This window comes from Acomys minous (genome assembly GCF_964271855.1).
Source record: "Acomys minous genome assembly, chromosome: 19".
NCBI classification, from domain to species: domain Eukaryota; kingdom Metazoa; phylum Chordata; class Mammalia; order Rodentia; family Muridae; genus Acomys; species Acomys minous.
The window spans coordinates 58039632-58053335 of record NC_140499.1 but is presented as its reverse complement, the minus strand read 5'-3'; the positions used below and the strand labels follow the sequence as shown (position 1 = coordinate 58053335).

The window sequence follows — 13704 nt, the reverse complement described above, 5'->3', positions numbered from 1 at the left end:
CACATAAGGGAGCCTCTGAGGGGAGTTTTGCCCCTCAGGCTAGATTGGACTTTCTTTTCCTTTCAGCACTGTAGCCGAAAAGAGTTGTGGAAAGAAAAGCTCCAGCCATTGCCTTAACTCCTGTCCCCACGCCCCGAGAGCTTCCTTCTAGGTGGACATTACCTCAGTAGCTGCCATTATCCCCATCTGGTTCCCACTGTTGGCCACTAGGAGCTGTCTAGCTGTGTACTGCTGTTAGGACTGACTGCTATGGGGCGTCTGTGTATGTGTGTGTGTGTGTGTGTATTGTTCCTGTCCCCAACTTTCCCTGTCAAGTACCTGTCCTAGACCCCTGTCCCCTCAGAAGTCAGGCGCTCTGGGCCTCTGACTCCTGCTGATTCAGCCAACGCTACACACCCTTACACTAAGATCTGACATAAACAGAGTCGAGGAAATCCTTGTTTCCTGATAAGAACAACAGCTTCCAAATGCAGCAGTAGCCATACAGTGGGTTCCCCAAACGCCACGCTGTCTACACTGTGCCTGCTTGAACTGCTTTGAATGATTAAAAAAATAAAATAAAAACACCAGTGAGAATAAAGATGAACAGGTAAATGAAATTAGGAAGCTCATGGATGACAGAAATGAGAAATTCATCAGAAATGGAGACTTGGAAAATGAACAAATAGAAACCCTAGAAATGAAGAGTTTGTACGTCAAATAAAAAAATTCAGTCAACAGTCTGAGTCTGTAATGGAGCAGAGTGAAAGGCAGAGTAACTAGGCTGGAAGACGGGTCCTTAGAAGTATGAGTCCAACAGAAAAGGGGAAAGGAAAAAGAAGCAGCATTCACAATTGCAGCCTGTGAAACTGGCTGATCTGAGGGCAGGCAGCATGCTCCACCATGCAACAAGGACATTTGCTCAACTATGTTCACAACAGCTGTATTCATAATAGAATCTGGAAACAACCTAGATGTTCCTCAATGGAAAAATAGATTAAAAAACTGTGGTACATTTACACTATGGACTAATACTCAGATATTAAAAACAAAGAAATCTTGAAATTTGCAGGCAAATAGATGGAACTAGAAACGATCATCCTAAGTGAGGTAACCCAGACCCAGAAAGACGCGCATGGTATATACTCACTTATAAGTAAATATTAGCCCAACATAGAAGTCCCCTGAGAGACTCCACCTAGCAGGGGATTGGGACAGATGCTGAGACTCACAACCAGACTCTGGGTGGAGTGCTGAGAGTGGGAGGGAAGAGTGGGAGGGAAGATGGAAGGACCCAGAGGGTTCAGGAGCCCCACAGGGAGACCACCAAGGCCAGCAGATCTGAACACAGGGGGTCTAGCACAAACTGTTGCGTCATCCAAGACAGTGCATGCAGCAAAGCTAGACTCCATATTCAGATATAGCCAGTGGACAACTCATTCTCCACAACTGTGGGGAGAGTGGGAACTGCCTCTGACATGAACTCTGATGCCCCCGACTTGATCACGTCTCCTAGATGGGGAGGCACGGCAGGCACACAGAGGAAGGGGAAGCAGGCTATCCAGATGAGACCTGATAGGCTGTGGTCATATGGTGGGGGAGGAGGACCCCTCTGTCAGAGGTCTAGAGAAGGGACTGGGTGGAAAAGGGAAGGAGGGGGGACAGGAAGATACAAGCAAGAGGATAGCAATCGGGATGTAATCTGAGTAAATTATAATAAATTTAAAAAAATAAAAAATTTTAAAAAGAGAAAGAAAACAACAACAACAAAAATCAAGCCATGTGGGCGACATACAGCAGTAAATCCCAGCACCCCAAGTCTGAGACAGCAGGATAACAAGTCTGTTGACAGCCAGACAGACACAGAAAGACTAACTCAAAAAATAGAAACAGAAAAAAAAAAAAACCACGAGAAAGGAGGCATTACTACCAATATCATGGAAATACAAATGATTATAGATTATTTTGCAAAGTGGTATCTTAACATACTGAAAAAATACTTAGTCGTAGTAAAAAAAAATCAAATTACATGTAATAAAAACTAATTAAATTACAGCTTCTTTTTTGCAGTCTTCATCCCTCCGGGCTTGTGTCTGGCTGCCGCTGGCCCCCACCTCCCTCCTTCCCTCATTCCTTGAACATACATGAGTAGAGTCCCAGAATGATGCTCCCCCAACAGCCACGACAACTATTTCCAGGGTAGCGTTTGAGGATCTACACATGTAGTGCATTACTGAAGGCTGTCTGTCTGTCTGCCGGCTGCAAGCAGGGACTCCAAGCCCAGCATGGCCGTGAACTCACTGTGTAGCTCAGGCTGACTTGGAAGTCTGGACCTCTCTGCCTTAGTCTCCTGAGAACTGGTGTTATAGCCTTGTATCACCATGAATGGCTACTTAAGTCCTTTATAATCAATAAACACAATATTCATTATTCTGCTCAGAAAAAAATCAATGGTTTTCTTACAAACAGAAACTAAGAGCAGAAAATACAAGACAATGTCTCCAAGGCCCTGATCTGTAAGGGAGATTCCCCGAGTAGCACACATTAAACACTTTGCAGGTCAGGCTTTTATTTCCATTTCACTGCCTCACAGAAGCCAGGATTCACCCCGCTCCTTTAGACGTGTTGGAAGTTGATAAAATCAAACGTGTCTCTATGGGCGGCTGACGCCAGCTGTCAGCATCTTCCGGCCCTTTCTATTTTTCCCTGCTGGAACTGCCTCGCTTGGTGCACACTGGTTGTATTTTTGTGGGGCAGGGTGGGTAGGAAGAGCAAGGGGAAGGTTTTCCTCCTTTCATTTCATCTGCTTTTACGTGTGTATGTAGTTTTTCTGCCCCCGGGCCATCCACTCTTCCCACAACTGCTGAGCACTGTCATGAACATTTGTAATCCTCTGACACCTGGGCAAGCCAAAGCCCCTCCTAAGTGCTGGGTCCCTGCTGCTGACAGCTCACACAGGCAGCTCACAGAGCCTTCCCTGGGCCCCGTCTCCAGCTGCAGAGCAGAGAGATCGGAGGACGCTCAGTGGTGTCTCATAATTAACCAAAAGCGGCCGCTTCCCCCAAAGCCTCACTTTGTAACCTGCCACCACTGTCAGAGTGTGTAAATATTAAATGCAAAAGGCACCATTAAAATAACATTAGGTTTTTGGCTGACGCACTGACAGCTGCGCAGCCTCTGAAGCTGAGACGAGGCAGCCGCTAGGTGTTCTTTATCTTTCTGGTACTCGTCTGTAGAGATTTCTGAATTCTAGGAAGCACTCACCCACCTAGCCTTGTCAGTGGTGGTGGTTAGGGAGGCAGTCACTTTACATGATGCTCCTTTTCCTGTATCTCCAAACCCACATGCACATGTAAAATATCACCTTCTATGCATGTAGGAGGACCCCAGCCTCCTGACTGAGCATCAGCTCCCTAAGGGCAGGCCTGTGACGGGAACAGAGGAACAGAGACAGCCTTGGAGCCGGTGGTGAGGACCGGAGAGGAGTGGGTGGGCTAGGGGCCAAGCTGTGGCTGCCTGGCCATGACACTGGGGAGGCGTGGTCAGCAGCTTTTGGGGCAGACACTCAGGACACAATACCTAGTTCTCCCAATAAGCTAAGACCAGAAGCTGCGTCCCTGTGCTGCGCTATGCTGGCTCTCTACCTTTGCCAAATGATATCTTCCAGCATCCAGACTCATGGGCACTTAAGACTTCGATAATGAAATTCACTTAGTGATGCCATTTGGGTTTTACAGAAAATAATAACCAGATTGTGGAGCAATGAGAAGCCTTCTGGGAATGTGCACATACCTGTTTAGCTGCTGCTGAAGAAATTGCTTTACTGTCCAGCAGGTCGAGGAGCTCAGCAAGCGCAGTGGGTGTGACAGGACTAGCAGCCCCCAGAAAAGAGAGAAAAAGTCAACATCTTACATCATCACAGTGTCCACAGGCTACCAGAACCCAAACTCTCACTCTTGTATGTTTAAATAATTAACCATACCCAAGGATGGAAATAATAGGCTAACAGGCTCTGTTATTTTCTGTTTTAGAATAATGAGTTTTTATACTAGTGTGCTTTTTAAAATTATTTTACCACCCAACAATAACAGCTGCTTGGCAGCAGTTGCAGCAATAAACAACTGTTCAGTGCAATTAGTTCAAAAAAAGGAGGTGACTGCAAAATTCATGAACCACAAAGAAAAGGGGACAATAAAATCTAGTAATTAAATCTTTTTTACTGAAAGATCAGTCTGAAAATTACTTCAAACAAAACAGCTAACAAAACTACTTTCCTGAGTGTTTTTATGCAGGTATAAACTCCCTGCCCACCAGACGTTCACCTGCCCTCACAGGCCTTCTACATGCATTGCCCTGCATACCTGCAGGTTCACATGCCTTTCTGGACACAGATAGGTCTAGAAACTGACAATATTTCCACTTATATTATGTGACTTATTAGCACGACACTGTGACTATCTGAGGTCATCGGGGTCTAGTTAAGACAGGAACTGTTTATAAATAGAGTGTAAGTATGCCAGTGTTAAAAGGCTGAAGCACTTGATACAGCCGGAAAACACCTTCTGACTATGGTTCCTGTCATTCGCTATTCGTGTCTTTAGAAACTTGTAGGTAACAGGCAGGGAGCTCCAGCTTACCCATCCCCAGTCTCTAGGAACTCCAAACTGCTAACGTTCAAGTTCACCATGCTCTGATTCAAGTGCCTTATTAGGGCTGCTCGTTCAATCGAAGGAAGCCCGTCACCCTTAAACTACTATTTATCCCAAAGCATGGACACAAGGTAAGTCCGAGTGGAAATTAGTAGTGTTACCAAATTTGTCCTCAGAAGGTCTATGAACTACCTTGATTAAAGCCTAAGAAGGAGCAAGGCAAAAGGCTGCAAAGCAAACCGTAGCCTTTTCTAGCTTCCCATCTTTATTGGCAAGAAGTAAGAATCAGCTGGTTTTCAAATGTAGGCTGCTTGGGTGTTCTACAATCCACAAAATACAGCCACCATTTATCTTGTACCATAGACCATGTAGCGAACTGTACTAAGCACTGAGGCTGCATTAGGTTTCTAGAGCGTGCAAAGAGGTCACCATTCATAAACCAAGGGCTGCCATGGTCCATCTCAGCTGCTGCAACAGAATACCATAGGTGGAGTGCTTACAGATAGAAACACTATCCCTCACAGTTCTCAAGGCCGGAAATAGAAGAACAAGATGCCATAACACCTGTAGTTAGGGAGTTCCTGCCTTCTTTTCCTGGTACCTTCTCGATGTGTCCTCACATGAGTTAAAGGGCAAGCTAGCTCTCCAAAGCCTCTTGCATAACAGCACTTATCTGATTTCTTAAAGTTTCATATTCACGACTAACACCCAAGATTTTGTTTTCTAGGATCATAATATATGAATTTGAAGCAGACACAAAAATTCATACCATGATACTATATAAGATGAGGGGTAGAGAGGGACAGAGAAAGAATGTTAGGTCACTTAAGAATGTTGCCTTACAGGAATCATCACATGACCTCATTGACTACTTTGGTGATAAATTTCTTCTATAGATTTCTTGACTGACCTAATAGCAGATGGGACTTCTCAGTACAGTTTTGCTCTCACAATGCATGACACACAATAGGCCAATAATTCCCGTGTCTTGGGGCTTCTTACAAACTTGGACAACTAGCACACTGCACACACTGCTGCTCTAGCTGGGACACACTATCCCATGGATACTGACACCTGCAGATGCTCATGTTTTCTGCACACGGCGACACCGTCTTCATCAAGAACCTGTGCTCACCCTTCCCCATGCTTGCATGTTCCCTGAGTACCTACCTAACATGATATGGGTGGTATGTAAACAGTTGTTACATGTGTTGGTTAGGAAATACTGATAAAACCCAAATCTGTACATGGTCATTACTGATGCAATTTTTCAAAAATGTTTTCAATCTGCAGTTGGCTGAACCCCAGCTATGGAAGGCTGGCTGCAAACTGCAGCTATGCCAGGACTAAACTTGACAAAGATCAGTACCTGTCACACTGATCCTGAGAGACACCTCTCATCAGTTAAATAAATAAACCATCAGAATTCAGGCTCAGTGGTGGCAGCCACGCAGCCTACTAATTTGCTGCTGTCAGATAATCTCGGATTCTGGACAGCTAATGTGTCTCCATGAAAGAAGAGCCTGACACCTCAAGGTTAAGCTTCCTGTACTCCACTCTTCCCATTATTCTGAAGGCAGGGTATCCAGGAAGAGTGGATTGGGATCTTTTAAGTCTTCCTATTTCATTCAGTCCCATCCAGCCCTTTTAAGATCACAACTCCATCTCCAGCTTGGATCCCGAGAGCAGACTGTGCTCTGGACACTATGCTCCACCCCATGAAATGGTGCCCGTGTCAATCCTACACTTACCCTAGCCTCCATATTCCTCTTCTACTCAAAAGGCCCTGGAAGGGATGCAGAGGTAGCCCTGCGGGTGGTACATGCCGGTCACTGATCCTTTTGTTCGCTTAGTTTCTGGGCCCCACGTGGCCCTCACTCCTAACAACTGTTCTCTGGGTCCTGTTTGTAGGCATGCATGTCCTTAGCTGTTTCCTAAGACCATCAGCAGGGAGGGGGCTTTCTAGATGCCCTCTGCCTTCCCCATTGCAGCTGGTCCAGCTGCCCTGAACCCATCAGCCTCTCCAAGTCTTCCTGGGATGCTTAACCACTGTGCTGCAGCTTTAGCTTTGCCCATTGGACATGCTCACACATTCCCTGCTAGGAAACACCCCAACCGGTCCTGCTTCTGAGAGAGGCACGGAGCGATCCTCAGCTACCTCAGGACAGTCTCTTTAGGGACTCTTCACTGCACATGCTGCGGATGCACCATTTACTCCACAGCACCATGTGACTCCGGGTCGCGCCTCAACATTTCCACGAGTGTCCCAGGTCAGGACCACTTACCCTGTGACCATCTGACTAGCCCTGCGTGTCCTCAGCTCAGGCCTTAGCTGGGGTGCCTCCTCCCCTCTCCCAGCCCCTCTTTGCTGCTTCCTTGTGACTGGCTTCTCTCAGAGAAGTGCCTGTGCGTGTCCTGTGGATGCTCTTCTGTTACTGCAGAACGAACAAGTGAGAGCTCCTATGTGCACCTCCTAGACAGTCCTGTCAGGGGTGGGTCCACACGCCCTGACGGCTGCACGCCCCACGGTAGGAGTCTGTTATACCAGCAGTTCAACTCAGAACATCCTTCCCAGACCCTCTGCCTTCACTTTTCCTTCAGCTCCTACTCGACCTCAAAAGACAGCCATCTACTTCACCTCGGTGCCCAAGTAAGACATTTAGAAGCTGGGCAAGTATGAGAGAATGGTTCCTTTCTTGGTCTAGCTCATTTCAGCCAGGCCTCTGTTCCCTACTCACCGTCCACTATCAAGGACGCTGCTCATCAGCAGTCTCAAGAGATGCTCCCTACTGGCCATCTTGACTGCACCCTTACTTTGCTAAGGACTGAACTGTGCCCCAACAATACACATACCAAAGCTCTAACCATCTGATGTGATGGTGTTAGGAGGTAGGCTCTTCAGAGTGTATGGTGGGATAAAGCGATGAGGGAGGGACCTCGCAATGGGATTAGGAACTTTGTAAGAAGACACCAAACAACCTTTCCTCCCTATTTCTCCAGCAGGAGAGGAGAAAGGAAGCCGATGGCCATCTGAAGTCCAGCAAGTAGCAGATCAGCTGGTGTCCTGATTATGCCGTTTTTCTCAGCCTGTAGAAACCAATGTCTATTTAAGGGACTCATCCGGGATATTTTGTCATAAGTGCCAAGCTATTAATATATGCTGTAATCCTCCAGTATGAAATTGGAGTGTCTCTGTGATCCAGTTTGGCCTGAAAATCCTCCAGGTGCCATCTGGTCATCTCTCTGGCCTGCCACCCACCTCTCCAGCCAGCTACCTAAGCAGCCCAGAGCCTTGGGTTTTCAGAGCTCCTGTGACCTTGCAGACGGAACTCGCAGATGTTTGTACCTACACCCCCACTCACTCAGTAACTCCAAAGTTCTTCCGGCTTGGCTCCTGAATCGGTTCTTGAGGAAGGCCTCGGTGGTCTCCCCGGGCCCTACGAAGATCCCAGTTTTGTGCTTTACAGTGCCACATGCATGCCTCTAGCATACCAGGACCAGACTGAGGAGACTGCCTTTTGTGGGTTTATACTGACCACAGGTGAGCCAATTCCTTGTCTTGTTCATCCTCGAGCTACTAACCCTAACACAGTACCACAGACACAGGGGTTTAAGCACAGAGTGAACTTTCAGATGGGCTGGAGGATATTTTTAGAATGTGGAATTCAAAGGGGACATTTGTTGTCTTGTTGGGGGACCCTGAGGGAGAACAAGCAGAGTAAAATATTCGCCCTGCCCTATTTCAATTGCCTCTAGACACAGTTCATGATGCAGAAAGAAAGAAATCCCAGACCTCACTCACCTTTCACTGACTGCAAGATTCTGCTGCTTTAAATAGCACAGAAAAGTGTTCAGGACCCAGTTAGTCACCTTTTTTGGCTCTGCCCTAGTTTCTTTTATCACATTTTGGAAGAACTCCAGTAGGCCAACTTCATTCTGTTAAAAAAAAAAAAAAGAAAGAAAGAAAGAAAAAGCATATATCTCTCATCTCTATATCTATATATATATAGTGTATGTGCGTGCACACACACACACACACACCTACATACATCTTCCCAAACCGAAAGGCCCACATTCGGAAGGCAACTTGAAGCCACCACCTTCTGCCTCTACAAGACTTCTACTCTTTCCTTCTGAAACCCTGAGCTGTCACCAGAGCAGTCTGTTCATTTTCAGCAAACATAAAGATCCTTCTACTGCCGCTCTGAACACACACAGCATTTTTTTCAAAGAACCCGAGGAGAGTGAATTCCCCATCCTCCACACTTGCCTGCCACTCAGGCCCCCGCCAGCCGAAAGCCCTGGGTGGTGAAGTGGGCTTGCATGGCTTGACTTTGATGCCCTTTCTCTCTTCTGGCCTGTGCCCTCCTTGATGTGCTGGTGACCACAGGCAAAGGAGGTAACAAATGGAACATAGCCGCCAGTCTTCTTCCTCCTGTTGTCCTGAGAAGTAGGCAGTGGTGCTGGGATAGTCCAAACCAAGCCAGAAAACATACATGTGCAACCCAGTGAGACCAGCTCCACAGTGGGTGGAGGAAGCATCTGCCTCCAGGCCTTGCCTCTGTTCACGGCCATGAGATAGATATCCGCGGGCTGTTCCATGAGTGACCTGTTCCATGGGCTTTCCTGTTTGCTCCCTCTGGGCTGCGGCATGTGAGGGCCACGCTCTTCCTGCTCACTCTGCCCTCTGCTGAGTACAGCCAACTTAGTCCTGGCCACATTAGATTCTTGCGAAGAACCAGTGGATAGGATCAGGGTTTCTGTCACATGCGAACACACGTCCTTTGTTGTGCCACACTCACCTTTAAATACTAGGGACTGCCACAATTATGCATGAGAGTAGCCTTGGCACTCATCAAATTATATACTGTAGCTACTCAGAGTGACTGAGCTAGCTCTAGTACTTCTGTAAGAAAAATAAAACATGTTCTATTTGTAGTAGAGGTTTAAACCTGCAAGTGCAGATGGTATGTTTTTAAAGGTTTAATATATGCACCGGGTGTTGGGGGTGTTATGAATGTGAGTGCACGTATCCATGGAGGCCAGAGGGGATGTAGTCCCTGGAGCTGGTGGTTGTTCCAATGGTCTATTTTTAAGCAGCATATTTTTCCTTACCCACTGAAATTCAAACTAAACATTATCCTCAAAATATTCTTATGTTCACTCTGCAGCTAAACCTCCAACCTTTCCCCCTTTCATAGAATCCTTCATTAATCAAAAGAACAATCTAGAAAAACAAGATACTAAGAAGTGAGACATACCAAAAGTGCACTCAAACTTTAGCTACTACGCAAGTTTTAAAATGTACAGGGGCACTCAGCTGCTAAGGTAGAAATTCCATATTAAAAAGTATCTATGTGGCCTTTGTAACAGATAAATTCTCTGGTGACAAGCCTACTGAATAATCCCACAATCATCGCATGCATCTCCTTTTGAGCTACCATTATTATTCTGCTCATGCTAAACTAGGGCAAAGGGCACCTCAGCAGCCCAAACTTGACTAGATAAAGGCAATGCAGACAGCTTGAAGGGGAAGGGTTGCTTAACTTCTGGAAAGTCTTCACACTTTCCCACTGGTTCATGAGTCTGGGGAGGGAAGGAAGGGCTATGCAGCCCACACTGGGCAGACAGAAGCCTTCCTGTTCTCTCCCACACGCTGGCCCATTGGTGGGACGAGCTGTCAGGAGGACTTGCTGCTTTGCAAGGAGAGCATTCCAAAATCCACCCAGAAGTAATGCACTCAGGCTGCAGGCTTGGCCGAGCGGCTGTGATGTGACGGATAGCTTCTCTTTTACACTTGGGTGGTTTTATTACTGGATGGATAACGCTGCGAGTCAGACTTCTGTTTGTCTTCTCCTGCCAGTGCTGTGAGGATGCCTCTCTGAGCTGGATCTCTACTGCACTGGGGGATGCAGGGTGTCACTGCACAGTTCAGCGAGGAGATGAAACTTGCAATGGCAACAGGGAGGGAGGCTGCAGGAGGCTGTGCCTGCTGCTGCTGCCACTGCCGCCCCTGGAGAATGACTGATCAATTAGAACTGCAGAGGGACTGCCTGTTCTGCTCTTCAAAACAGTAGTCCACTTTCCAAGGATACCAACACACACACACACACACACACACACGTCTGCTGCTTTTCACAGTTTTCTTAGTTCTATGAGATTGGCAAATGCTAATAAGCTTGGCACAGATCTCTGAAGTCTCTGATGAACATGGCAGCTCAGCCATCTGGTTTTGTCAGGAAAACAGTGGACTGATAATTCTTATACAAAAATCCTATGAGAGCAGTACAGCAAGGCCATTGCATTAGGCCTTTAATGTCTTTCCCCAAACAACAAGCCCCAATCTATCCAAAGCTCAGCCACACAGCAAGTCAGTCTCCTGGTTGATGGCTAAAGCAACAAGGACCACAGACCCTGTCCTGTGTATAATACTGGGCAGCCTTCGAGTGGAAAGCATCTTTTTAGTCTCATTTCTCAAAGCATTCAATAATACACAGAGCCAATGTCAGGTCAGTTGCTTAGGCACTACAGGAACCCTCAGTTACCGATGGACTTGCCAGCTAACCAATGCTGATGAGAGGCAAAACAGAGGCTAACCTTGTCTCGCTGCTGGAAGAAGCATCAGTTTACCCTCGCCCGGGCTCTGGAAGTGATGCGCTCCTGCACTGTTTTTTGTAGTCTACCTTGAGAGATGATGAAACGGAGGAAGCCCATCCAGCTGAAACAGGCCAAGGGCTCACTTAGCATCTCCATGTCTTGCTCTAAGTCACACATCCTGTGATGCTGATTCTGGTCCAGAAACGTGGCTGAGCTGCATTTACAGTAGAAAGAGACCTGATGCAGGCAGCTATCCAGTGGTAGTCAGGAAGAGGCCCAGGAGACACTAGCTAAGCAACAAACAGCTGCCTATGTGACGGGGAGTGCCCTTGGCTGCCGTTTGGGACCTTGGATTAGTAATTCAAGGCTGGTCAGGGCTCTTCAGAGTATTTGCTAAATATGGTGTCTGTGCTACAGTTTACCACAATCAGATTCCAAGATCAGCAGGGATGTCTGAAACCTCAGCTATCGCTAAGCCCTACAATTTTCCCAACATATGCATAACCATGATGCTTAATTTATAAATTAGACATGGTAAGCTACTAAGAACAACAAAACAACAGCCAGAATATACTGTGGTAGAAGTTTTTTTAAACTTATAAATTGTTTTGTTTTTCTAGAATTTCCCATTTGCCATCTGGACCACAGGTGACTTTAACTCAAACATTGAGACTATGGATTAGGTGTGATACAACTACTGCGCCTGTTTGACACAGACATCAGCAGTGGACCTAGTGGGCAGCTGCATATGGCTGCCACTGCTAATGACAATAATGAAGGTACCCTCAGGTCCCTGGTTCCTCTCTGTTAGCGCTGTTCCAATCATCCTTACACGCATGTGGCCAGGGCTTCTGCAGATGAGGACACTGAGGCACCCCTGAGCTTGAGGTCACCCAGCCAGCCAGCAGCAGAGCTCTGCAGGCTGGGTGCTCCCATCTCTGTGACACTGCCTGTGAGGGCAGAGGCAGCCTGCTGCCTTTCTGAGGACTGAAAATGAACACCTATCAGTGCTGGCACAATGTGAGCCTCATCCACTGAACAGATGTTCCCAGCACTTCCATACTATTCTATGTCTGCCAGATGTTCAAAAGTTCCTGACATATTAAAGATGTTACAGGTGCCCCCAACCAGTCAGTTTAGAAACCAGAAGGAGGTGGCAAGCTGTCTGTCTGCCTTTGCTTAGGTATACCACCCAGGCCATGTGGATGAGCACACATCTATCCCCAGGTCAGGAAGGAAGGCAGTGGCATACCTGCCATCCATGCTACCCTGGGCCCCAGAGGACAATGGGTGGCCAGAAACTCCATGTACTTCTCTTTGGCCAACACTAGCACCTCCTGGGATGTCAATACCGATCCCATTCTCTTTCATTAGTTTGTATATTAAGCATGCTCAATTACTGCGCTCTAGTTCTCTTACTGCAGGTAAGTCAGGTGGTGGGCTTATGGCTACCTGGGCAGCTCATATCTGATGGGAAGAGCTGACTACCCAGAAGGCCCTGCACCTACCCTACGTGAGCAGCAAAGGATACTTCAACTGGGTAAGGCTCTAACATATCACTATGTGGCACTTTGTGGAATTCAAGGTGGACTTTGGACTCTTTGTGGCAAGGGTGTAAGGAGCACATCTGTGCAGATGTTTAAGGGGCCCATCACCTGTATATTCACAGAGACTTGGTTGTGCTTTCATTATACCAGTGGCTCTGGTTATTCTTATAAGGTGGGAAAAACAGAACTCAAATCCAACAACTTTATAAACCATGGCCATGAGACTAAAACCAAATGCTAGTGCCTGGGGTGGAGAAGGAATGGGGTGCAGCAGCAATGCTAGTGCCTGGGGTGGAGAAGGAATGGGGTGCAGCAGCAATGCTAGTACCTGGGGTGGAGAAGGAATGGGGTGCAGCAGCAATGCTAGTGCCTGGGGTGGAGAAGGAATGGGGTGCAGCAGCAATGCTAGTGCCTGGGGTGGAGAAGGAATGGGGTGCAGCAGCAATGCTAGTGCCTGGGGTGGAGAAGGAATGGGGTGCAGCAGCAATGCTAGTGCCTGGGGTGGAGAAGGAATGGGGTGCAGCAGCAATGCTAGTGCCTGGGGTGGAGAAGGAATGGGGTGCAGCAGCAATGCTAGTGCCTGGGGTGGAGAAGGAATGGGGTGCAGCAGCAATGCTAGTGCCTGGGGTGGAGAAGGAATGGGGTGCAGCAGCAATGCTAGTGCCTGGGGTGGAGAAGGAATGGGGTGCAGCAGCAATGCTAGTGCCTGGGGTGGAGAAGGAATGGGGTGCAGCAGCAATGCTTTCAGGCCAGCAAGTAGGACTGCTTAGCACTCACGTCTACAATGTGAGCATGTTATCTCTGGGGTCACAATCTTTGCCGAAAGCTCTGGTGAGGGGGAAAGTTACTGATGCAGCCAGGTTTCTTCAAGAGGAAAAGAAGTGACCTGGCAGTGCAAGGCTGTCCTAGGAAACAGGGTACTTGCCTGGGAA

At 47.4% G+C, this 13704-nt stretch overlaps 1 protein-coding gene across 1 annotated transcript in view; it reads right to left on the bottom strand.

Moving 5' to 3' along the window:
* The window catches only part of GATB (glutamyl-tRNA amidotransferase subunit B), a 73360-nt gene that overhangs the window by 8387 nt on the left and 51269 nt on the right, over positions 1–13704 (bottom strand). Inside the window, exons 10-11 of the mRNA XM_084768567.1 lie at positions 8431–8564; positions 3772–3850 (exon numbers count right to left, since the gene is read on the bottom strand). Coding sequence (XP_084624693.1) covers positions 3772–3850; positions 8431–8564 — 213 coding nt within the window. The remainder of the gene's footprint in view (positions 1–3771; positions 3851–8430; positions 8565–13704) is intronic.